Genomic DNA, 25,214 nt, shown 5'->3' on the forward strand with positions numbered 1-25,214 from the left:
TACAACTACAAAATTAACTTTAATTTTGAGCCAAAGGCTTTGTTGTCAGCAACTTTATCTGCTATTTGCCAACTCACCACAGAATCCTTACTACTAGCACATAAAATAAGAATTCACAAAGCACTTTAAAGCTTGAATACATCTTTACTTGCACAGTTTCTCCTGTTCGTTTTCAGGATAATCTTTTGCAGTCTGTGATATATCACTAGCACTGCCCCTTCTTCCTTCTCGTGTTGTAGATTTCCTAAGGTCATCAAAAACTTTTATCAAAGAAAACCCTCCCCTGTGTGCTCCATATGCTCTGCTCCCTTGCAGTAGTACCTTTTCTACAGCTGGCTAAGGACCACGGCTTTCATTCCTGTGTCTTCTCCACAGAGGATGTGAGCTTCTTTTAATCAGGGGTGAAGCATTCAAGCAGTGTGGTGAGTGCTTTTCAGTTCAGAATCATAGAACACATTGAGTTGGAAGGGACCTTAAAGATCATCCATTTCCAACCACCCTGCTTTGGTAGGATTGCAGTTCCCACTCCAGTGTATGAGAGTAGGAAGGCACTCAACTACCATTCACCCAAAGACTCCTGCTTGGTACAGTCAGCTGTGTAACAGTCTCATTTTCATCTCTCCTTCAACAGTACTCCATTTTTTTTTCTTTCAGTGGTAGTTGTATTTGCCATATTGAGAGGTTAAAGTGACTTTCCGCCCACTTTGGGCAATTTAAGAATCTCACATGAGACAATGAAGCTACGGTTCCATTTGTCACTCAGTTTCTACTGTTCTCTTTCATGTGACATATCTTCCCCCCCTTCCTTACCTGTTCTTCAACAAGGGATTTCTCTGCTTTTCTCATCCTCTGCGCAAGCCCAACCCTGAAGCAGAGCAGCTGTCTTATCTCTGCCTGGCCCAGGGGTCTGAGCATCTGGATGAAAGTGCTGACTCTTCTCTTTTGTGCAGTGCAGAAGATGTGCCCTAATACCCTTCATTTCCAAGCAGAACTGGAGCTAGTCCAGCCTGTGAAATCTGCCTAGAATCTCAATTTTCCTCTCCTTGCCTGCTGTCACCAGAGAAATCCCAGCTTCATCAAGTGCTTATTCTGGTCCTTGGCTTGTTGAATTGCTGGGGAAGGTGACTCGAGAATTTTGGGTCTTTGCCAGTCATTCACAAGCCAATAGCAGCAGAGGTAATAGTCACTCATAGCACCTGTGCCAAAATGTGGGCATAGGCCTGGGAGCTTTTAGGAGCCCTTGAAATGTCACAGCATGCAGTTGTTCAGGGATTCTGGAGGGTCACCTGGATTTCCCTATCTGCCCCATCAGCAAATGGAAGTTATTTTTCATCTTTACTTCATTACCAACCAGAACTGACCATAAATCACTTTCAAGAGTTGTTTTTGCCTTCTTCTTTCCCTGCCATCTATCCTGTATGGCCTGTGTTCCAGCCCTCTCTGAGCCTGCACTTCTAGCAGTATCATCATGGCTGTTTGTTCTGCTGAGTGTGTTGTGTATAAAGGAATTACTACAACATATGGTCAACACTCCACACTTCATATGTTATCCATCACATTACAGAGTTCAACCAGCCACGTGTCCCTCCTGCAGCCAGAGGAAAGTGCCTGCCCAGCTCCCATCAAGTGGTCCTACTAACTTGCCCCTCTGCAGGAGGCTTTGGGATCATTTGCAGGCATTGCTCAGATGCAAGGGTAGTACCAAAAAGTTGGCAGTGAATGGAGCGATGAGGAAGCAGCTTGCGGAAGTCAGCTGGGAGAAGGGACAGTATGGAGGAAATTAGGGAGAGAGGAGGAGTTCAGGTTGTGAATGGAAAAGAAGAGAATAAAAGGAGAGTGACGACTTGAGGGAAGAAATAACAGCTGTGTTTTGAAGGAGATGTAAAATCAACATTCTTGCCTCTCTCAGCTATTAAAGATCTCTTTGATTTTGTTTCAAAGCCCAGATTGTTATCCCAAGAGTCAGGTCTAAATTCAGAGTGGGTAATTGCAGCCTGACCTACTTGTCAGACCCACGCTGGTGGCAGTAGGGTCTCACTTTCTGAACCTAACTGTGCTGTACTGCTGCTGTGATCTAACCAAGAAGTGGCTTCATCTCAGTGCTGAAGGAAATGACTGTGACATGGGTCTCTTCAGGTTCATCCCAGTTCCTTCCCGGAAAATTCCTCATGTTAGAGGGAGATACCTCCGCTTTTTGGGAACAACACGTGCCTTCAGAAATGCACAGAAATTCCTTGGCAGAATAAACAAATGTGTGCCTGGGAATTCCCACCCCATTGGAGAGTTTGGGTGGCGGCAGAGAAGGCAAGCCAGGGTAGAAAGAAACAGCTGTGTGTTGTAGAAAGGAGGGCTGTGTGTTGTTCCCTTGCTCACTTGATGCCGATAGGTGGCAGATTTGTTCTGAGAGGCTTAGAGGGCTGATATGGTTGAATCTGCCATTGAGTCCTTCCACTTTCAGCTTTCAAACCACTCCTGTCACAGACAGAACTGCCAACATCCTCTTTGTAACTTAGTTGGGAAGGCAGCATTGGTGGTCTCTTGTCCAACTTCCTGCTCAAAACAGAGCTAACTTCAGCATTTGATCAGGTTACTCAGGACCTTGCTGCATCAAATTTTGGAAATCTCCCAGGACGGTGGTTCTTCAGCCTGCCTTGGCACCTTTCCAGTGCTGCAACACCCTCATTATGAAAATATATATATATTTTTTCCCACCAAACATTTTAAGAGCTTAAAATTGCTCCAGTTGTATCCTCAGAAGTGCTGATGGGAGGGAAATATTCATTTACTTTGGCCCGCTGTTTACACTCTCATTATTGCAGCCAACTATGCATTTAGCCTTCCTTGCTGCAAGGGCATGCTGGAGAATGATCTTCAGCTGTTAATAACAGAGACTCTCTGGTCTTTTTCTGCAGGGCAAGTTAGTTCTCATTCTGAAGTGTTGCACGGGGTCATTTCAGCAGATGAAAGACTTTGCACTTGTCCTTGTTGAACTTCATGAAGCTCCTGTTATCCAGTTTGTCCAGGTCTTCAGAACAGGAGCCTCCAAAGAGCCCAAAACATCCCTGAGTTTGGTTTTGTTCCTAAAGATGGTGGACATTTGGTGTTGAGCTCAGTGGTCCTTGTAGATCCATTCCAGCTCATGACGTTCTATGATTCTATGGTCATCCAGATTGCTGATGATCAGGTGCACCAGTCTGTCTGACTTTTTGTGCAGAGAACTGAATACTACTACTGTTAGCATGGGTTAGAGTGCAGAAAGCTGGGGGCCTCCAGCCTCTGAGGTACAAACACAGCTTGAGATACCTTCTGCCTTTAAGGGAATGCAGGTTAAGTAGACAAGGCAGAGAAAGGGCATGAAAAAAAACTGAGACCAAGGGATGTTTTGGCTTGCTTGAGTTGACATTTCGGGAAGCTTCATTGCTGAGAGTAGAAGTGTATTTGCTGAGCATTAGCACAGCATGATAAACATGGGCTGCCCTGCTGCCTGGCTCACTGTGCGCAGGTATTATGGTATTACTGAGCCTGCAGACAAGCCAGGGAGCTTTCTTTTCTTCCCCACCCCACCTGGCTTTTGAACCCTGAATTTGCTCCATGGAAATGTTCAACGCCTGCAAGCCAGCTCCATGGAGCAGCTCTGCGTGTCAGTGCTGTGGGGATGGGGCTGCCCTAAAGGGAGGCAAGATCCCATCCCCAGATGCTTCCATCCACACCCACCAGCCCTGCTCAGCAAGCCCAGAGTTTCAGCTGTTGGAGAGATTAGGAAGTAGTTGAATTTGCTAATGCAATAATAGTAATTAATAACAATAATGGGTGCTTTTAATGTATTTTGTCATGATTTACTAGGCAGGGAGTGCCGTAGGAGAGCAGAGCACTTTGCAGTGAGAATAAAAAGGCAAGGTGACTGGGCCCTAAATTGCACATCTGGGCGTGATTTGGAGAGGCAATTTATTGAGACCATAAATGACGGCTTTTTCAAGCAGCTTGTTTTGGTGCCTGTGAGGGAGAGCACGGCTCCTGATTTAAGGCCCCGCTCTGCGGTCCTGGCTCACAATATAGGGCTCCAGGAGCATCCCTCATGGCAGAGGAGCCCACTCACTGAGGATGCCCCCTTTTTCCAGGCTCTCTGGTTGCAGTATGGTCTGCAACAGCCCTGGCTCTTGCCGTCAGTCCATCAGAAGCAATTCCTTCTGCCCCTAAAAACGAGCTCTGTGAAATGTAAAAGGCTGTGGAGAAGCACATCCTCCCAGCACAACTTTAACGCTTCCATTGATCTCAGTGATTTTGTGTCAGCGTTGTGGCAGGAGTTGGCCTCCGCACTGTAGAGCCTTGCCTGAGCGAGTGGGCACTTTTTAATGGGTTTTATTAGTATTACTATGATAGGGCCTGCAGCATACAAAGAGCTGCCAGGATGCAGCATGCCCTTCCCTGAGGCTGCGGGCATTGTGGTGGAGTGCCGCAGGTAGTGGCCAGGCGCAGAGGCCTGGGGCCCATGCAGCCTCCCCTGGGACAATCTGCTCCTCAAATAAGCTGGAGGACAGAGTAAATTAAAGCAAACAAGCCAGAGAAAAAGCAGTCCTTAAAAGCCCTGGGCTCATCTTGGCAGTCAACCCTGCCTCGTTGTGCAAGGAGGCCACGGATGCTCCACGTGGAGGGGGATGGGGAGGCTCGCCAGCCACTCTGCAGAGCGTGGGCGCTCATTAGAGCTCATCAAGAGCCTTTTAATGAACTTCCAAACTAGCAGGGGTCAGATGTAATGGTAGGTGATATGTGAATGAGAAGGAAGCCAGGAAGAGCAAGTGGCAGCAGTGAGGGACTATGCTTACACAGTGCTGGGAGAAGGATGCCATTGGAAAGCTGCAGCAAAGGCAGCAAGCATCCTCCCTGTGCTGTCAGCTTCTCACAAGGCAATAGGCAGCTGGAAAGAAGCAGCAGGGCCTGGTGCTGAGCAGAGTCTCCATGCAGACACCAAGCACCCTGCTGAGAATTTTAATTCCTTCAGGCCAGGGGACCCTGTCTGTGGACTCACTTGGGAGCCTCCTCTGCCCAAGCAGGGCTATGCTTGCAGCCCAGTGGTACAGACCCACACCCAGAGGTGTCCACATGTGCCAGCAGATTTTGGGCCAAGTGTTCCAAAATCAGGGTGCAGGGACGTGTCTGTGTGAGGGACTATACCTGCAGATGGCTGACACCCTGGAATATTGCAGTGGCAGCTCTGTGGGCGTCATGCACTCGTCTCTGTGAGGATTTTTGCTGATGGGGATGATATATGCATACAAAGTATTTTGTTATTGTTATTATTACCCAAAGTTATGGATCAGCTTGAGAAACTCAAATGCAGTAAATCACTGGGACTGGGGTAGCATTAGTCTCAGGGCTCTGAAGTAAATAATGCATGAAATATACTGACAGCAGTGTCTGACAGATCCTTATAAACTGCATCTCTCTAACGAGCGCAGAGCTGCTAATAGCAGGGCTGGATTCGGGAAGAAAACACGGAAACCTTGCCGCTTTCAGACAATATGATGCAGATCAGCAACTGCCACTCCTGCAGCCAAGAGGACCTGCTGTAGAGAAGGGATGATGGCATGGTGGCAGACCTCCTCCCTCCCCACGTGTCTCCAGCCTGCCCTGCCTTCACCCCAGTGCATAGGGAGAGGAAATACTGACGGCATGCTAACTGCTATTATTATTTTTTTAATAATCAAAAGACATCCTGGGAATTATGGGTCTATGAGCTCTCTTTCAATCCTAGCCAAACTGATTGTGGAGCTAATTAAAGACAGACAGGTACAACAGTCGGATAAGTATAACACGACAGGATCAATCCAGTGCGGCTTCTAGAAGGAAAAACGGAACCTTTTTGAGCCACGAGTTTTCATTTTTTTAAGTTCAATAAAGTAAGAGATAAAGGTGATCCCCAGCAGACATAACGTGCTTTGATTTTCACAAAGCCTTTGATAAGGCCTTTCACAGGAAATTATGAAGGGAAATAAATAGCCATGGGAGAAGGGGCAAGGTCTTGGCATGGTCTAAAAAATGGTTGAGTACTAGGAAGCAGAGAGCAGTTGCACCTTCCATGGAGAACAGCTACCAGTAGGAGCCAGCGGGTTACATGGAGGACTTCTGTCTGCCTGCATTTGTTCATAGTGTTTTGGTGATGACCCAGCCCGATGTTAGGGTGTCACAAGGCCCACTGGCACCGTGGGATCGTGGTGGGCTGCAGCGCAGAGCAGTAATGCAGGCTGCAAAAACAGCCTCCACTTCAGCTGCATGGTGATGAGCTGAGCTCCTGGGCTTCTCAGGGGGAAGAGATTGGGAGTCATGGTGAGTAACTCGATAAAAGCTTCTTCACTGGGTAGTGTCGCTTCTAAAAGCAGAGAGGATGCTTGGTTGCCTTTAAGGGACAGGAAAACAATAGGGAATATGTTATAAAAAATGACATTATCTTGAACACTGGCTACACCCTCATTTAAGTCAGCGTGTAGAATTACCAGAGGGCCGTGAAGCATGCTTAGTAATCTTGTGAGATTTACCTACAAGGAGGCAGTCAGTTGGACCAAGTGGGGCTCTTTTTTCTCTCTTTTTTCTTCCTATTTTCCACTGTTAGCAATCTCACAAAAACAGACGAACGCCATTTCCCCTTTGCATCTCTCCCTCCTCATGCCTCTGCCATCCCCGTGCAGGCACTGCCTGATCCCGCTCCAAAGGGATGGTGAGCTCCACGCATCCGAACGCTGAAGGCTTGTAATTGAGTTAGTTACACTAATGAAGGGTGCGGCGGAAACCGATTGGTCCCTCCTCCTTCTCTCCTCCTATAACAAAAGAACAAGAGGTCACTTGGAGATGCTAATAGCGGCTTAATTTAGACCACATGAAAGGAGACACTTTTTCGCACAGCAGGTAGTCAGTCTGTGAAATCCACACTGCCTCCGGAGGTCAGAGAGTCAAACGATGCAGAAGGATTTGTGAAGTTTCTGGGTCATTTTTTGCACTATAACAGCTATCATCACAGAGAATACGAAAGCACCCCCAGGCAAGACCCCGTGTGCAGTGCATGGAGCAGCAGTCAGCGCTGCCCTAGTGGCTTTAACCTTCATGCCCAAAGGAAGCTAGGGTTGGTCTGGTTAGAGATCATAGAGTCATAGAATCATAGAATGGCCTGGGTTGAAAAGGACCACAGTGACCATCTAGTTTCAACCTCCCTGCTATGTGCAGGGTCGCCAACCACCAGACCAGGCTGCCCAGAGCCACCTCCAGCCTGGCCTTGAATGCATCCAGGGACGGGGCATCCACAACCTCCTTGGGCAACCTGTTCCAGTGTGTCACCACCCTCTGTGTGAAAAACTTCCTCCTAATATCTAACCTAAACCTTCCCTGTCTCAGTTTAAAACCACTCCTCCTTGTTCTATCACTATCCACCCTCATAAACAGCCTTTCCCCTCCTGTTTATATGCTCCCTTCAAGGAGATCTTCCCCCAGTGTGTGTAAATACCTGGGATTGCCCTGACCCAAGTGCAGCACCCTGCACAAATGTCATGCTTTCATTTTTCTTCTGTTCCAGCTCTAACCCCACTGTCCATCCAGCATTCCCCTTCTCTTGGTGTCATGCATCCTGAGTGGTAACATAAGTAGCGCAGCCAGCAGGAGCAGGGAGGTGATGGTCCCTCTGTACTCACCACTGGTGAGGCTGCATTTTGAGTACTGTGTTCAGTTCTGAGCCCCTCACTACAAGAAAGACATTGAGGCCCTGGAGTGTGTCCAGAGAAGATCAGTGGAGCTGGTGAGATGTCTGGAAGACAAGTCTTATGGTGAGTAGCTGAGGGAACTCAGATTGTTCAGTCTGGAGAAGAGGAGGTTTAGAGGAGACCTTCCCATAATCACAGCTCCATGAAAGGAGGTTGTGGTGAGGTAGGTGTTGGCCTCTTCTCCCAGGTAGCAGCAGTAGGATGAGAAGGTATGGCCTCAAGTTGTGTGAGGGTAGGTTCAGGTTGGATATTAGGAAAAATGGCTTATTGGAAAGAGCGGTGAGGCAATGGCATAGGCTGCTCAGGGAGGTGGTGGAGTCACTGTCCCTGAAGCTGTTCAAGAACTATGGAGATGTGGCACTGAGGGATGTGGTTAGTGTGCATGGTGGATGTAGGTCAATGGTTGGACTTGATTTTAGTGGTCTTTTCCAACCTTAATGAGTATGTGATTCTGTGAGGGCTCTGTTTCAATATGTAAATGAATCTTTTGCTCTGATGTTAAAAAAAGGAAGGGGAGGACAGTAACTCTGCAGCTGCCTTTATCCTGGCCGAGTCAGTCCATGACCCATAGTGTTTGAGTGATCTTGAGATCTCTTGAACGTGGTGTCTGTGGACTGGTGGCTTTGCAACTCTTCCAGTCAGTTGCCTGCATTGCCTGAAGCACCATGAGCTGCTCAGCAGGTGTGACTGTGTGTGGGTGTTGGTAGATTCTCCCTGTGGGCACCACAGGCCAGAGATTGTGGTAGTGTTGAAGAGTTGTAAACATGTGAAGGTATTTGTATTTATCAGTAAGAACAAAGCATAAAGGAACAGGGAAAAATATTTGCAGAGCTGTCTTTGTCTTTAGATCCATGTTTGACTGACCTGGAGTGCTAGGAAAGCCATTAGCCCCTAGAGGTTTGGGCTCAATCTGTTGTTGCTATTTTTCTTCCCGTTGGTAAATCCAGCTCAAATCCTTTTGTCACTCTGCACTCATTTTGACAACAGGGGCTGCCTCATAGCAGTGCAGAGGGCTTTACAGGGGATGGAGCCAGGACACCAGCGCTTCTAGTGTTGTCCTTCAACTGCTTGCTGTAAGAAGTGGGCTGTTGGGTACGTTCCCTTGTAGATAGCTGCTGAAAAATCTCAGTCTGTGTACACTAAAAGTGATCATAATTCACTCAAGGCTTCAGAAGCTCTACAGGCAGCTCTCCTTCTGGCGGCATCACGGCAGCTCTCCAGCTATCCTGCCCGCCTTTCGCTTCCCACTGTTGTTGCTGCCTTGATAGCTGCCTATGTTTTAATATGTCAGCCTGTTGGATTTTTTTTTCCCTTCTCTTGTTTCCTGTGTTCCTCTAACAAGCAGCTTGCAACAGAACAAACAAGCAATGCAGGAGTGCTCTAGGCAAACGGGGTTTTTGGTGTTTGATTTGAATACATACATATTTTTCTTGGTTAAAACTTGTGATATTCATCAAACACATCCAGGAAGGCTGTGAATAAGACCTCTCTCTTTCTTCCTGTCTGACACACACTCCCCATCTCAGACGAATCCTGCACACCTTCTCATTCTCACTCTCGCTGGCTGCTTTCTCTGCAGAGCACAATCTCTCTTACATCCTTGCACACACGTTCTATGACCGAGGTCTCATTATGGCATATACGAAGCTGCCTTCTTGTCTCAGCAGACCCTGTGCACACTGCAGATAACACATACACCCATACACAGCTGCTTGTGCACCCACAGGGACTCTACTGCCAAGAACAAAATTGCTGCTAAATTATGTGGCCAGGTATGGCTGTGGTAGGGAGGAGGGAGTGAAGAGATGAGGCAGGGCTGGAAACAGTGTCATCTTTTCACCTTTCTGCACTGATAACATGGAGGAGAGAGCGTGGCCCTATCCCTCTGTCATTCACTTGCTTCCCCTCGCATGCAGCCTCGTACCATTCTCCCCAAAACTTTCTTGGTTGCCCTTGCTGATGGCTCCTTTTCTCTTGTTTCTGCCTGTCTGTCAGGCCCTGATCACATCGCTGTCAGGGTTGCAATGACAGCAGCTTTTTCTGACAGGTGGATATGGTTCTGTCACTCGCAGCAAAACTCTTCAGCACCCAGATCCAAGCCGAAGTAGCGGTGCTGGAAGGCACAGCTAAGTGGTCAAATGTGACGATGACATCTCATGTTTCTGCATGCACAAGGTGATGATCCTGCCAGGTTCAGCTGTGTGTTTTCAGGATGCCCTGCTTTCAAAGGAAGCCTTGCAAACTGTGCTTTGCCTTTATGAGAACTGAGATTTGAGTTTTAAGGTGGCTCTTAAAAGAAAGAAGGACTTAGACTTTTCTCTCACATGTGTCTCTCCCCTCTCCTGTGTAGGGAGGCACTGTATGGCCTTCTCCTTGCACGAAACAATGACAATCTTTTGGCTGCTGTGATGGATGCTGTGGGTGTGCTCCAGAGCAGACAGATGGATGCCCTTCACCCAGAACATGGCCACGTGCATCCATACAGACTTAGAGGCGCTCAGTGCCTGCACAGCAGTGGAGAACTCTCAGGTTTTCTGATTATCGTGGTGGCAGCTGGTAACCTTCCAACAATGGGAGTTTGGAGTGGTGCACTCCCGTGGCTGCTGCAGTGCTCAGATGGTGCTTGGTTTGAACTGGCACCAGGCAGGCTGGGAGCGAAGAGATTATTAACAGGGAATGCGGGGAAGAGGGAAGGCGTTTAGGCAGCTCCTACTTCGCATGTCTAATTTGGGAGCTAACCCTTCTGTAACTCCCCATTCTGTGCCCAAATTCAAACTTTGCAGAAGCATAACTCATTAAGCATTAGTATACCGTAAGATAAAGACCTTGCTTGCGTAAGGCCATCAAGCACCGATATTGACTCTCCAGGACATTTCTAAGGCTATTTATATCACAATAAAGCCATTTTATTAGCGTCATCAATCAAGAGAGACCGCATTTTGGCCTGGAAATGATTCTGCTTGAGTTTCCAGAAAGGAGAAGGGTAAGTAATTATGGGATGCATTATCCTCAATCTCATCTGAAATCCCCTAATTGAAACCACACAGGAGTGGAGTTTATTGGTTATAAAATAGATGGTAGGGGCATTGCTAGCACACCTATGGTGAGTACAACCTTCCAGTTCACAAAGAGGTAGAGCCTGGTTTTTCGGTGAGTAACACAGAAGTTGCTTGTGCCCATGTCTGAAGAAGGAGCGTCTGCATTTCCCTGCAGTTGGGATGAGTGGGGGGCACTCACTGCTTGCAGCTCATTGTGCCCCCAAGGTGCTTCTCTGCGTGCAGCTGAGCATGGGCAGCAGGCTCAGGAGCAACCACGGTGCAGGTAAGGGAGTGTGGCTTCACATTGCCTGTGGGGGCCTCCGAGACTGAGTAATGGCAGGGCTTGAAAGCTGTTACAGATATTTGATAATTAATTGGCTGGGAAATCAGTTTATTTTAATGACTCTGGTTAAATAAAGTAGAGAGATAAAAGGACTCTAAGTTCCTGCGGTGCTAAACTACTTCCAGGGACAGAGACAGCCCATTACATCTCTGCTTTTATGCCAGTGGGGCTTTTAGTCCTTGCAAAAGCTCTCCTGAAAGATGGTTGAAACTGTTACCTTCCCCAAATCCCAGCAGTTTGGGTTTGGAACAAGAAAGGCTGAAGAGTGGTTTATTACCCGGGATCTGCCAGGCGGAAGGGGACAGGCAGTAGAGCTGCTGCCATAACCTCATGCTTCACCTCTGGCCCAATACTTAACGCAACGCGGCTCCACCGGTGGTTTATCACTGCTGTATACTGCTCTAGGGGGAGCAATGCATGTAGCTCGGTTAACCTCACTTGTCTTTCCTAACACTGGCAGATCTCACACACACAAGATAGCATCACGGAGAGGAGATGTGGAACAGCCCAGCATAAGCAATACCTAGGCTGGGCAACCCCAAACTGCTTTTCCCCAATGAAAAGCTGCAGCAGCACAGCCAGCACAGTCACCGCAGAGTCAGAGAGGGGTTGGTCTCAAGTCCCCCTGAGTCAGGTGTCTTTTATCTTCCAGCTGTTTTGGAGGTATCCTTTTTTAGCACGTGTATGTGTTCCTTGAGGGAAAACAACGTGTCTGGCCAAAGAGAAGAGGGGATTTGACTGGGATCTCAGCATGAAGATTTCAGAGGGTCATTCTGGTGTGAGCTTTACATGGGTCTGTAAGAAGATGTTTTGTGTGTGACTGTTCCAAGCGCGTGGAAGGACCGCAGCAGCAATGCTGAAGGAGAAACTGTAGGATCTGTTCCTTGCTTGTAGACTGTGCTTTGAATGTGAACTTTCATCTCGAGCCAGTGCATCTCGTCCTGAGGGTTGTGCAGCAAGCTGTGGATATATGAGCAGTGTTCCCAGCGCAGTCATATTTGTCAGAGTCTGCAAAGAGCCTGCAACACCATCTGTTTTAGTGAGCAGATAAGGGATTAAACTGCAGGAATCACGAGATCTATGCAATACATGGGGGGTATGGGGGGAGCATGCCAGACGATCACAGTACAGCTTCTTTTTTTTTCCCCAAAACCTAAGAATAACTTCAACATTCTCACTTCTAGGGTTTAATGTCAAAATTAACTACTATTTCACTCCCGTCTCGCAAATCCCAAACAGCTCTCATTGCTGCCAGTACTGGTGCTTACGCTGCTGCAGATTAAAATTCAGCACACATCCTCTCCAAGAAAGAAGTGCTGTTTTAAAAGAGCAGACAAAAAAACACCCCTCAGACTGGTAGAAGTACAGCAGGACCTCGTGTTTGCTGCCCTGCAGCTCTCAGAAGTGAGCAAGGGTAATTTTGGTTTAGGTGTTCCACAAGGTTGTGCAGTCCTGTGTAAATGCCAACCAAGCACAGATGCTGGGGATGCAGACACCCACCGGGTAGGCACGACGTCAGCTCCCTTGCATGGCTGGTGAAAGCCTACCTCTAGCCAAGTGTAAACGCAGAGCAGGCTACAAATCCTCGTCTTTTAAACAATCCCTGGATCTGAAACCTCCTGCCAGCTGGAGCTGCTTTTAACTGAGCAGACTGAAGTGCTGTATTTAACGAATTCATTTAGAGGCTGATGTGAGGAAGCAGGGCCGAGCCTCAAGTCATGTAAATCTAGGCATCTCCATTTACTTAGCAAGGCCTCATTGACCTTTGATTTACACCGGCTGAAGCTGCAGTTGGGCATCTCTCCATTCACTGCCAGACTTTGGGAAATTAGTTAGCACAAGCAGTCTGCCAGAAGAACAGGCAGGATCAAGCATGGTCCACGTGGGCAGCCTGAGCGCCTGCCATGGCAGGAAGAAAGCAAGCTGCTGGCAGTGCAGGACAGAGCTCTGTGGGTAGGGGACTGCCTGTGCATAGGGGAGAGGTGTCACTGCACGGCAGGCTTCTGGGAGAAGCGGCAGGAAGGACTGTGGTCCAGGTAAGGTACCTCTGGGTAAGCCCTTCCAGTAGGATTCAGCGGTATTTTTGCTAGGAAGGCAAAAAAAAAAATTAAATTAAAGTTTGGTTTTCTTGCCGATTTACAGCTTGTTTTGCCAGTTCTTGAAGACTGCAGGTCAGAATGTTCAGGAACAGTCAGAGCGGAGTGGTTATGTCTGCAATGCCATTGGTAGCTGTGTGGGAGTTCATGCTCCAAAGCTCGGAGCCAGTTGACCCAAGCCTGTTGCTTTCAAACTGTGGGCAGCATGAGTTTGTGCTTCGGCTGCTGCTTTCTGCTCTGAATTCATGTCCCCAGGCAGTTCCCAATTAGAGAGAGTGAAAAACACGATCTCTCACAGCAGTGCTCAGATAAGTGTGCCCAAAGGTGGTGCCTGGGTTTGTGAAGGCTGTTTTGCAGCCATCACTCCCCACCTCTCACCGTCCCCACTGCACACCAAGCAACGTTGCCTGTGAGGCAGGTCAGGTCTGCCAGGTTTTGTTGCAGGATGGCTGCGGGAATTACTCCTTCCCCATTTCTCTATGAGTCCTGCCTTCCTCCCAGTCTGTTTCAAACAGGAGGTTTTAACCAAGCTCCTGGCTTTCATATTAACTGACGAAACACTATCAAATGTGCTTGACACTTCTTTTCCACTCTTCTCTCTCTCCTCTGCTGTTTATTTATTTATAAACATGTCCTCTTCTGCAAGGCGTATTGGAGGGTGAAGGTAAGCTCAGATCAAAGCTTTTCAGAGTTCTCCCTTCCAGCCATTTCTCTTCTTCCCCTCCCCTGCAAGCCTTTTTCCAGTGCCTCCTTTGGAAGGGCTCCTTTGGTGGGCTGAAGTGGTGCATTGGAAGGAGGCAGAATGCAGCAAAGCTGCAAATAAAGGGACAAAAGTATTGCCAAGCACTGCCTAGCTTTTATGGCTTTGCCATGGTTTCCACTTAATGAAGCTCCTTGGCACACAGGATAAGCAGAACACGTCTGAGCCTTTTAGCACTTTCTTCTGTGATTATAAAACATCTATGAGACGTATTTTCAATAACAGCTCATATTCAACAGCAAGGTAAAGGGCTACATTGGCATAGAAGTTCATTCTACCAAATGCTGTTCAGAAATGTTGGTGTTGTACTCAAAGCTGGTAGGCCCCAGAGCAGTTTGGCAAATCTGATCTTAATCTCAGCGCTGAGCTCTTTGAAAAGTCAGGGGTCAGTTGTGACTTTAAAGGGCTTGAAAACTTGAAATGCTTTTGGGAATATGACCATATGCCAGTGGTTTTTGGAAATAACAAAACATTTAGTCTTTGTATCAGTAGTTCATTCAACTAGTAGTTGATTGCTTAGGAATGTACTTAATGAAAAGAAGACTGTAGCTGTATTAAGTATCTGAGACATTAGAGGCTTCCTTGCTTTCCTTGGGGGACTCTTCATGAGACTAGCACTTGAAGGTGGTAAAAAAGTTCTTCAAGTTTGAACACTTATTTCTCCTCTCTTTTTTGACTCAGTTCTCCTTTCTGGACCCCCACACATCACGCTAAATAATTCCTCTCTTCCCTTGGTGCTTTCAGCTTGCAAAGAGGTATAGCTTGTCAACATATCCCTTTTAAGTCCTCTCTTAGTCAAGTTATACATATTTAATGTTTTAAGCTTCCCTTAGATGCTGATCCCTTTCCAGTCTTTGATGGATTTTGTTGTTGCTTGCCTCTGAATTCCCTCCAATTTCCCCATATCACTCCGGTAACAAGGTAACCTGGGATTGACTGTACCGTCCAGGTGCGCTCCGTACTCATCCGAAGTTGGTTTTGGATGGAATTAAAAAGAGAAGCAGCAGAATCTCTCAAAGGGAATCTGCTTCGTGGCTTCCTCTCTCAAGGCATTATTTCACGATGGTATTTCAGCACTGGCTTCAGATATGGAAATGAGAACGTGTGCCTTGCTCAGAAGCTGTTTTCTGCTTTCATGTGGAAGAGAGATAGAAAAGGGGAAGAAGGGTTAAGCTCCTCAAAGACTGTGTCTACATTAGGCTTTTTCTTTCTGTTTCCTACTGTTGCTCGCATGGGCTTAGTCTACAGTGGCCCTGATGACAGTGCTGGAGCAGTCAGGGGAGCCAGTGTTTCTCTGCACATGGTCTGTGCAATCTCTACAAGCCCCGACTCCACCAGTTGTGCAGCAGCAGTGGGAGCTTTGGATGGAAAGAGTCAGGTGTAAATAATAGCTGGAGTGTTGGCATATCAAGGAGATGTCCCTCTTGGGGATGCAACAGCAGGAGGGATAAGGCAGGATAGGCCCACCATTGCCCTCATTGCCGTAAGCCATCCTTGTCATTCAGCTGCTGAGGGCACTGCTTGGAAGGGTGGATGATAATTTGGGTGAGTCACCTCAGGTATTCAGAGCCTCAGAGAAGATGGGAAAGTTTGGTCTTATTTTCCCTAATATTGCTCCCATTCCCACTGTGCTTTGCTTCTAAAAAGAATTTCAGTATTCTCCTTTCCTTTTTGGAGGAGGAACAGTATGAGATGGAAAAGATACTAAGGTCCTCAAAACAGCACGATATTGAATGCCAGGTAGTGTACTCCTCAGGTGTTGGGAGGTACTGTTTCATATCATACAGAGCATGGAGTCACTTCCCACTTTCCTGTAACACTTAAATCTGATACAGTCACAGCCCTAGACCAATTAAGGGTTAATCTATGAAATTCTCAGCAACAAATTATCTCAAAATGAGGATGTTAATGAGTTTAAAAACAAAAGAAAAAGGGGGCAAGGGTTTAAGAAATGCCTGGGGATACAAGAGGGAGAGTACAAAATTACAAGGTGGAATGCAAACTGTCATTCAGACAGGAGGCCAACTCATATTTGCTTAAGTCTAGATTAATGGGCTTTTATGGCTGGAAAGGATCATGAGATTTAGATGGCGATTTACACCGCCCTTTTAGGAGGTGTTCCAGCTTTGTTTGAAATGTCTGTCACTAATTACAGGAGGATGAGCTCTGGACCACGCATCTGGGTGCTCAGATCCTGCAATCCCCATTCACTGCTGCTGCTGTTCCCAGTTCCTTCCCCAGATGTTCAGGTCTAGGAAACCCTTGCTCTATGATTCTATTTCTTTCTGCTTTCCCCTCTTTCAGAGCTGGCCTTTTCTGTGCTAATCTGTGGCATCATCTCATTCTCCAGTAGCTGTGCCGGCTGCCTTGATGTTTCTCGCCAGCTTTTGCCTCTCCCTGTTTTTTCTCTCCCCCCTCTTGCAATGTAGCATTGCCTTTCTCCATCTGCCCGATTGTCTCTCTGCTTTTTATCTGGGTGCTGAAGCTCCAGGTGCTGTCATTCTCTGCGACAGCACAGAACGTTTCGCATTGCCTCTGCGGCTGGATAATTACCAGATACTGAGTCACGTGGACTACCCAGCCAAACCTTCCCTCCCCTCCTGTCAGAGAGGAGATCACATCTCGGAAATACATTTCCTTTTTTATTATTATTATTATTTTTAAGAAGAAAACCAAGGGAAAGTTTGGAAGTTGCTCTTCTGGAACGACCTAGTGGTGAGCACATGAACGTTATCAACAAGGCAGTGGCAGGTCAGGTAGAAGGAATAGGCCATCCCCAATACTGAATTTTGTGAAGGAAGGTAAAGGGGATGATAGTCTGTAGGGGCAACTTGTTAGTCACTCCCAGGCCCATTCTTGGTGTATTCCTGAGGCAGAAAAAGATTATAATAGTACGGAGACTCTTGAGTTGATGTTTAGTTTCAGGTCCTTCTACAAATTCAGTGTAAAAGCCAATATCCAGTTCCCAGAAGAGACTAATTGTCTTTCGGTGAGCTTCAGTTCCTAAGCGACTGCAGGTGCTTTTTAAATGCCAGCTCATGTCCTGCTGATGGTAAAAGCACAGCATCCTTGGTGTAAGTGCAGTGAAACCCAAAGACAAATCCTCTGGCAACGTTCCCCATTGCCATCCCGCATCATCTCTGTTATTCCCTGGTTTCCCCTTTTGAAAGTGCAGAGCCCCCAGTGATGCTATGAGAGTCTGCACAGAAGCCAAGTGAGGCATACACTCATGGCTAGATGAGGCTGTGTGATCAGTAGCTGATTAGTGTCACCTAATCATGCTTCATCATGATCGGAATCAGGTTTCTGGCTGAACTGAAAAGGGACACCAACAAGTCCCAAAAGGGAAAAGGAGGGAGCTCATGGGCTTTCCTCAGCAGTCTCATCCTCCCATCTGATGCCGGTGCAAGACTCTGATGGAAGCTCTAGGAGCTTTATTTGGAAATTTGAAATGTACGGGTCTGGCTAGGATGGAGTTAACTTTCTTCATAGCAGCTCGTACTGATATCATTAAAAGGTACCTCTGCTTGAATGGATGTGGACTAGAGCTGTTTATGCAGGTATACTGATCCCCAGAAGATGGGAAGAGTTATAAATCAAGCCAGTATAAGTTCTCTTGTTCTGGTATAGTTACATCAACCCCAGGAGAGTACTGGCATAACAATTACTGTAATTTTGGGTTTGATATTTTTTTTCTATACAGAAAACAGAAACCTATGCTCTTAAGAAGTCATCCTAACATAAAGAAAACCCATGGGAAACCAGCTGTGTGTCTGCTAGTGAGAGCCCATGCAGCTCTCATTTTTAGGCTGGAATATTTTTGGCGAATTCCCTTGGATTTCATTTTCTGTCCGTATCGAATGGAGAGATGAGGATGCTCACAGCACATGAGCAGTTCTGCACTGATAGTCATATTCGCTGGTTGCAATCCTTTTTGCTTTCATTAAAAACAGTTGATGTTAGAGAGAGCGAGATAGGAACGTTTCTGTACAAGGCACTAGGGAGACCTCATCTAGAAAGTTGGGTATGAATTCTGGTCACGGCAGAGGAGTTCAGACTGAAGCAGGTGTGGAGAAGGGCTACTGGGATGTTTAGGGCAATGGAGAGTCTATCATACAAGAAGAAACTAGAAGAGTTTGGCTTGTTGAGCCCAGCAAAATGAAGGCTGAGAGGGAATATGATTGCTCTCAGTGAACACACTGGAAGATAAGCACCCAGGAGAGAGAAAAGTTATTTAAGCTAAAGGATGGTGTTGGCATGAGAGGGAATGGATATAATCCAGCCATGAATAAATCTAGACTTAAAATTAGAAAAAGAAAAAAAGAAAAAAAAAAAAAAGATTTCTAATCAGCAGAGCAGAAGGACTTTGGGCTGCCTGCCATACCAAGCATTGGAGAGGGCACTCACGCAAATTCAGATGGAGAGTGAGCAGCAGTGCAGGGACCAGAATTGTTGCCTGAGTGGTGAGGTACCCCAAGAGCTGCAGAAAGGTGTGCTGACCAAGGTCACGGCACAATATAGCCAAAACACAACACAGGCCAAACAGATGATGGCATATTCAGTTGTTGTGCACAGCTTAGGGTGCCCTTGCCCGGGAGTAGGCGTGCAAAGCTCATGTCCATGCTGAGGCCAGATCCACATTAAGCCATGACATCCTGAGGCAAAGGGAGGCCATGTTCCTCAGCAGGCCCTGTAGGTCAGAGCCCAAGTTGACATGTGTGGCAGGCTGCACACCTGAACTGCTGCTCAGGGGCTGGCTGGTAAAGGGATGACCAAAGGGTTAATGGAGAAACAGTGATTAATGAGGAGTAGAGAAGTGGCGATTTGGAGAACTGTTGCTGGAATGTGTTTTGGGGAAAGAGGGCAGAAAATGCAATCCAAAACCACATTGTGTATTTTTCCCCCAAGTGAGGGAAGAACATGAGCCAGCAGTGTGCCCAGCTGTCTTGGAAGAGCAGTGGCATCCCAGCATGAAATGGAGTGGCCAGAAGGACAAGGGTAGGGATTGTCCCTTTTTCTTTGGCACCGGTGAAGCTGCACCTCCACCACTGCATTCAATTTTTGGCCCCTCACTACCAGAACAATATTGCTGCTAGAAGGCTTTCAGAGAAGAGCAAAGAAGCTATTGAAGGGGCTAGAACTGGAGACATATGAGGAGTAGCTGAGGGAACTGGGGCTGTTCAGTCTGGAGAGGAGGAGGCTCATAGAAGACCTCCTTGCCCTTTGCAACTACGCAATGAGAGGTTGTGGTGAGATGGCTGTTGGTATCTTTTCTCAAGTGACAAGTGGTAGTCTGCAAGGAAAAGGCCGCAAGTTTTGCTAGAGGAGGTTTAGATTAGGTATCAGGAAAAATTTTTCATGGAGAAGGTGGTCTGGCATTGGATGGGGCTGAGCAGGGAGGTGGTAGCATTCCTTCCTTTCCTGGAAATTTTCAAGAGATACGTGGACATGGCACCAAAGGACATGGTTTAATGGCAGACTAGGTAGTTTTAGGTGAATGCTTGGACTTGATCTTAAGGGTCTTTTCTAACCTAGGTGATTCTAGGTTGGAAATTACCACATACAGAATTAACCCAAGGTCAGGGGGACCCCATACATAATTGGTAATGCTGTAAAAACCCTGACAGGTTAAAATAATCATTTAAACATCTTCATCAGATCTTACAGAGATTCTTTCTTGCCTCATCATCACTGTGGGTTCTCAGTACCACCCATCCTCCTAAACACAGCATTGAACTTAACCTAGAGAGACCTCCATGAAGGCAATAAAAAGCCCTGCTCCATCTCCGTAGCCTAGGGCCATAGTTATTGAACAGCATTCTTCAGGGTAGGACAGGAAAAGCTTTAGTGAGCCCTGTCTCTTATGCCTCATCCTCCTCACCCCAGATAGCATCATCAGTGCAGCCCCTAGTCCCCAGAATCTACCTCAGCCCTGGGCACAGGCCACCACAGAATGCTATCAGCGTCCCATGGCTGTGATGTTGTTCCAGGCCCTTGCCAAACAACTGCTCGGTTCTAGATATGGACCTCCAAACAGAGGGCTTTTAGCTGACGAGTATTAGTGTTTCTCCTAGCAGTGCTGCAATGTGGAGCTGGTCCTGGCTGTGCAAATAAATGTCTGCAGTCAGGAGCAACAGAGCACATCTCCTTTGGAGAAAATGAGCCAGGTAAGATTTTCTTTGCGTCATGTATTTAGTTTTTCCTGTAGTACATTAGAGGTGACAGATCTGGCTGAAGATCCCAAAGTACTTTCCTGTGGTGAAGGCATTATCCTTCCCTTTTCTACTGTGAAATTGCCCAAGACCATTTTCAGTATTTTGGAAATGGTGACTGAGATGTGTGTGAGGATGTCCAGGTGCCTTTCTCCAGTTCCAGTTTCCAGTTGTCCACCCTTGGATGGCTCTTACACAATTGTTAGGCATTGAGTGAGGAATGGAAAGATATCAGTAGCAGCTAGAAATGGCGCAGTAGCTAAAAATCATGAAGGAGCCAAATTATATTGTATTGCTTGTTCTATTTTGTTTTATTTTTAGTTAAGTATTTTTGGCTTTTTTTTTTTGCTTTTTTGTTTGTTTGTTTGTTTGGTTTTTTTTTGGCTTTTTTTAATGAGATAGTAAAGAGGCTAAAGAGGCACAGCAGCAAGTTTTCTTTTCCCTCTGTGTGTATGGATTGAACTGATGCTAAAATCAATAGTTCCTAAGTCCCTGTAGTGATTGTCCAAGACGTGACCATCACCACTTGCCGTCCCTCTCAGTAGCTACATCAGCAGATGTCAAGAAATTAAACCCGAAACCACAAGGAAAAGCTGAATGGATGGATCACAAATAGTTTATTAGCACTCACTAGCACTGATGGTAATGCTTTCAATAAGCCTAATGAAAAGTATTTGACTATCTCAGTGAACTTGTTTATTGATTATTAGTGAACGATAAGAGCCATTTGATATCTTGCAGATGCCTTGCTCCCATTGCCTTGCAGTTAAAATGTCAGTTAACATGCCATTTAATATTCTATTAGTATTGAATTAGCACTTATTACACTGTGAAAATCATCACCATAAATCCTTATTAAAGCATGATCCATAAGGTTGGGTGGCATCTCTGGCAGAGTAGGAGGGTGCGTGTGTGCAGACAGAGATGCTGGGAAACCTGAATGTATGTTTGGAGCATGCCTGGGCTTCGAGTTTCCACACTCGTACATTGATTTTCCGTGGCAGTTTCAGAGGCGCAGGTATGCCCAGATGAGTAGTTCAGATCGCTCGTCCAGTTTTCCTCCTTACCTTGCCTTTCCCTCTCCCTCTCCCATTATTTTGGTTGTACCATTGGCCTAGGAATAACCCTGTGCAAAAGGAGCATGCAACAGGTTATGACACAGTTTTTGTTTTCTGTAGTGCTTCTCCTCCTCCTGTCAGCCATTGAGGGCCCCTGGGTGAGAGTTTTGAAGGGGCATCCTTGCACGTCATCAAAGAGCATGGCACAGAAATGCCCTACCTGCCTCCAGGCAGAGCAGGGTGGTACATATAGTACAAGTCCAAAAAGCAGCACCATGGTTGGTGCTGTGCTGGGTCAGTTGTATTCTGCTCATACAGATAGGTGTGCTGTAGGTTTGGAAGTGACTAAGAAACTTCAATGCCCACTGAGTTCAGCTGCAGCTGTTAATCTGCTTAGTTTCTCAACGCCATCCCCCTTGGGATTTTCACAAGTCCAAAATGTGCACAGGGGAGCTTAGAATACCATTCAAAAAGATTGAACCCTGGGCTGGAGTCTTTTGGGCTGCTCTCTAAAGCAAATGTTTGTCAAATCAGGCCTGCTTCCAGCCTGGCTGGCACCTTGGTGAGCCTCTCAGCTACTCTCACACAGCCTGGCTTTCCTCCTACTCCCAGGTAACCCAGAACAACCCAGAGAGCATCCACAGAGCAAGGGAGTGGGAAGTGCTGGCCGTATGGTGGGGTCACATCACACAGGATGCAGCTGTGGCATGGCCTGAATGAAATGCATTCAAGCAGAGGAACTTGGAAAATGTCTGACCCGTGCTAAGAAGCTATGTGAAAGCCTACTAGCCTGCTGTCAAATATTTGTCTTATCTTGTAGTGATAATCTTTATCCTCTCTTTTCTCTCTCAAAGGCAACACATGCCTGAATAGTGTTGAATGCCTGAATAGGGGAGAGGTGCTAGATTATTTGGATGCCAGGAGGCTGTGAGCAGAGCTCTGAGCAATGGAGGAGCGAAAGCTCTGGAGACTGAGCTGCTCCTACAGGCTGCTGATGGACAGAGCCTCTCAGCCTGTGTGAGCCTGGCTCTGATGGGTAGAGCTGCCAGGAGAGAGAGGAGTTGAGTCTCCATGTCTTCTTCAGCTGCGAGCTGAACACCACAGCTTCTTCCCCTTGTGCTGCTGAAACTGAGGGCTGAAGAAGCTGTGTGCTGAGCTGACAAAACTGAAGCCCTGAGTCTTTGCCCTCTAGACTGGCAGAAGGCTGGGAATGCAACTCCTCTTGTGTGCTTCTGAAGGTGAGCGGGGAGCATGTGAAGGACTCTGACCTTTCCTACTGGCAGTAAGAAGGGATCTGGTGACTGGGATCTCTTGTGGCCTTCCAAAGTAATTTGTTGTGCATGTGTAGGCCATAGACAACAGGAAGTGAGACCAGGAGCTGTGGCCACCCCAAATCCCAAATGTCCATGAAACCCTTCAAAAAATCCTTGTGAAAGAATCGGGCTGTGGGCCACAGTGATGAGGAGCTGCTATACTAGTAGGATTGTACTAAATAGTACCTGAGCAGTGTAGGAAAGGGAAGGGACAAAACGGAGACATTTGTTAATCTCTCTCTCACCTTTCTCACCATCTTCAGGTGTTATGTAGAAGACAGAAGCTCCAAGGTGGCCTGGTTAAACCGTTCTGGCATCATTTTTGCTGGAGAAGACAAGTGGTCCCTGGACCCTCGAGTAGAGCTTGAGAAGAGAAACCCCCTGGAGTACAGCCTGCGGATCCAGAAAGTGGATGTCTATGATGAGGGGTCCTATACGTGTTCAGTGCAGACACAGCATCACCCCAAGACTTCCCAGGTTTACTTGATTGTGCAAGGTAAGCAACATGCCTGAGAAGAGAGCACAGAGAGAAAAACGTGGCGGGTGGAAGGATCTGTGTCCTTCTTAGGGAAACCACAGAGCCAGGAGACTGTAGACCTTGCAAGGGCAGCCAGGAGTGAGTAATTTCTTTAGTTTACAACAGGAGCCAGCAGGACTGCCCCTTCCTCTGTGACATGGCGTGGCTTTGCTCTGACATCAATCTGTCCTTTCCAAAGCAGTGACAGAGCAGGGAACATCAGTGATGCCAAGGCATATTCTAGATAAACGTGGCTCTTGGCTCTGGTCATTCTGGCTCTGAGGGGAAAACACTTGTTTATGATGCCATTTGTTGGGATGAGGTGCTTGCCTTGTGTCTTCCCAGATAGCCCCCTTGTTTCTTCATTGTCTCTTTCCTCAGATTTTCTTTCTTTTTCTTACATCAGCAAGAGTGTTGTGCTTTTTGGCCTTCTGTTGTCAGCCTCTTGCAAGGCTGGGGAATTAATTTTCCTGGATGTTTTTCTGTGCAGGGTCACTGGTTTGCAGGGTGCACTGTCTCTAGGCATGTGTGAAACCTGGTACCTGTGGTAGCAGCCGCCTACCTTATGTTATGCACTCCATTTTTAGCTGCCCTCCTCCTGCGTACGTTACAAGGAACTGGAAACTTGGCAATCTGAAGCAGCATTGCCCTGTCTGCCTGCCTGCATGCTTGGTATAATAGAGAGTAAACACATCAAGGAGGTCACCAATTACTGGTAAGGGCACTATGGAGTTTGCTTGTTCCATCCTGCCTAGACCAGAATAGCAAACAAAACAGTTGACTCTTTTTTTTTTTTTTAATCTTCCCACAATTCTATCTGCCTATTTATCTAAAATATTTATAGATTAGCTTAAATAGATAGATATGTATGGCTGTGTTTAATACGTACTGCAGAAACGTTCAGCTTCTTTGTTATCAGTCAGATAGGAATTTGTTGTCTCTTCGGATTTATCTAGCAAACAAAAATGCTCCAAATTTTATTTCTCACAGCTAATATTTGGATCATGTTGTGTAGAAATAGATGTACAAATGGACTCTCCTCTTGCTGCTATTACTTGGCCAGCTCAGGGCTAACTAGCATGCTGAGTGTTCATCAGCAAGACAAAGTTGGGCTGTGTGGTCAGGGGTCATGTCTTACATGTGAGTGCAGTAAAAATGAAGTTCCCAATTTGTCTCGTGCAAAATCCCCTTTCAGCAGCATGAGGAGTCATGGGCACCAACATACAGAGCAGGTCTCCTGGACTGTTCGAGAGTTTGAGGGGATGCACCCAGCATGAAATGCACTCACAGAGCCCTGGAGGTGTACCCAGCATTGCTGCTTGCTGCAATCATGCAGGTAGTTTACTTCTGGTAAAGTCTGACTGCACGCAGTTTTCATTTACCTGTCAAGAAAAAAATTGGTATGAATGAATTTTAGAGCCACGCACATGTATTATTAATTTTATTTGTGCCTATTAGATACAAGCATAACCAGCAGAATTGAGTTCTCCAGCTGAGCTTTCAATTAAATGTGTGGGTGTCCAGCTCTGAGCTACTGCCACCTTTCTGAGGATGAGAGAATTCAGGTACTGGCACACTCAAACATGCCTCAAAGGAGTGTCTGTGGGTAATCTTTGCTTAACACGTTCCATGAATTTACTAAAAGACCCACTGCAATATCATGCTTACTTCTTAAGCCTCAGGTCCCAGAATTCTGTAATTAGATGAAACTCACAGCTTCAATTTTCTAAAAGTAAATATGATTTGTTATGATTGTTGAAAGAAAAAAAAAAAAGAGAAATATAAATACAAATTCCTTTACAATGTGGAGGAATTAGGCTTATTTTAAACCATATTTTTATTAGTTTAAAACTAATGAATAATTCATTTTAAATAATCTTAACTAATAAAACTAATTTATTAGAAACTGATATACACGGCAAAATATCCCTTTTCTCTCACTGTATCATTTTCTCATATTGATTATTATTATTATTCCCAGATGTGCAGTTTGCCTGCCTGAAAAATAGTCTGTCACTAGTGCAAATGAGAGGAGTTTGGATATTGAGTTGTGTGCTAAGCTTTTTAGGTTTCTTATTTAATATAATTTATTTCTTTCTCATGCTTCTGTGTTATAAAATTAAAAACATGCA

General features: G+C 46.4%; 1 protein-coding gene across 5 annotated transcripts in view; it reads left to right on the forward strand.

The window, feature by feature from the left end:
• The window catches only part of LSAMP (limbic system associated membrane protein), a 974,787-nt gene that overhangs the window by 789,802 nt on the left and 159,771 nt on the right, over positions 1 to 25,214 (forward strand). For all 5 annotated transcript variants that reach the window (XM_019618792.2, XM_019618776.2, XM_019618784.2 and 2 more), the window contains one exon: positions 22,829 to 23,061. In XM_019618792.2, the coding sequence (XP_019474337.1) occupies positions 22,829 to 23,061 (233 nt within the window). The remainder of the gene's footprint in view (positions 1 to 22,828; positions 23,062 to 25,214) is intronic.

This window comes from Meleagris gallopavo, chromosome 1 (genome assembly GCF_000146605.3).
Source record: "Meleagris gallopavo isolate NT-WF06-2002-E0010 breed Aviagen turkey brand Nicholas breeding stock chromosome 1, Turkey_5.1, whole genome shotgun sequence".
Lineage (NCBI taxonomy): Eukaryota > Metazoa > Chordata > Aves > Galliformes > Phasianidae > Meleagris > Meleagris gallopavo.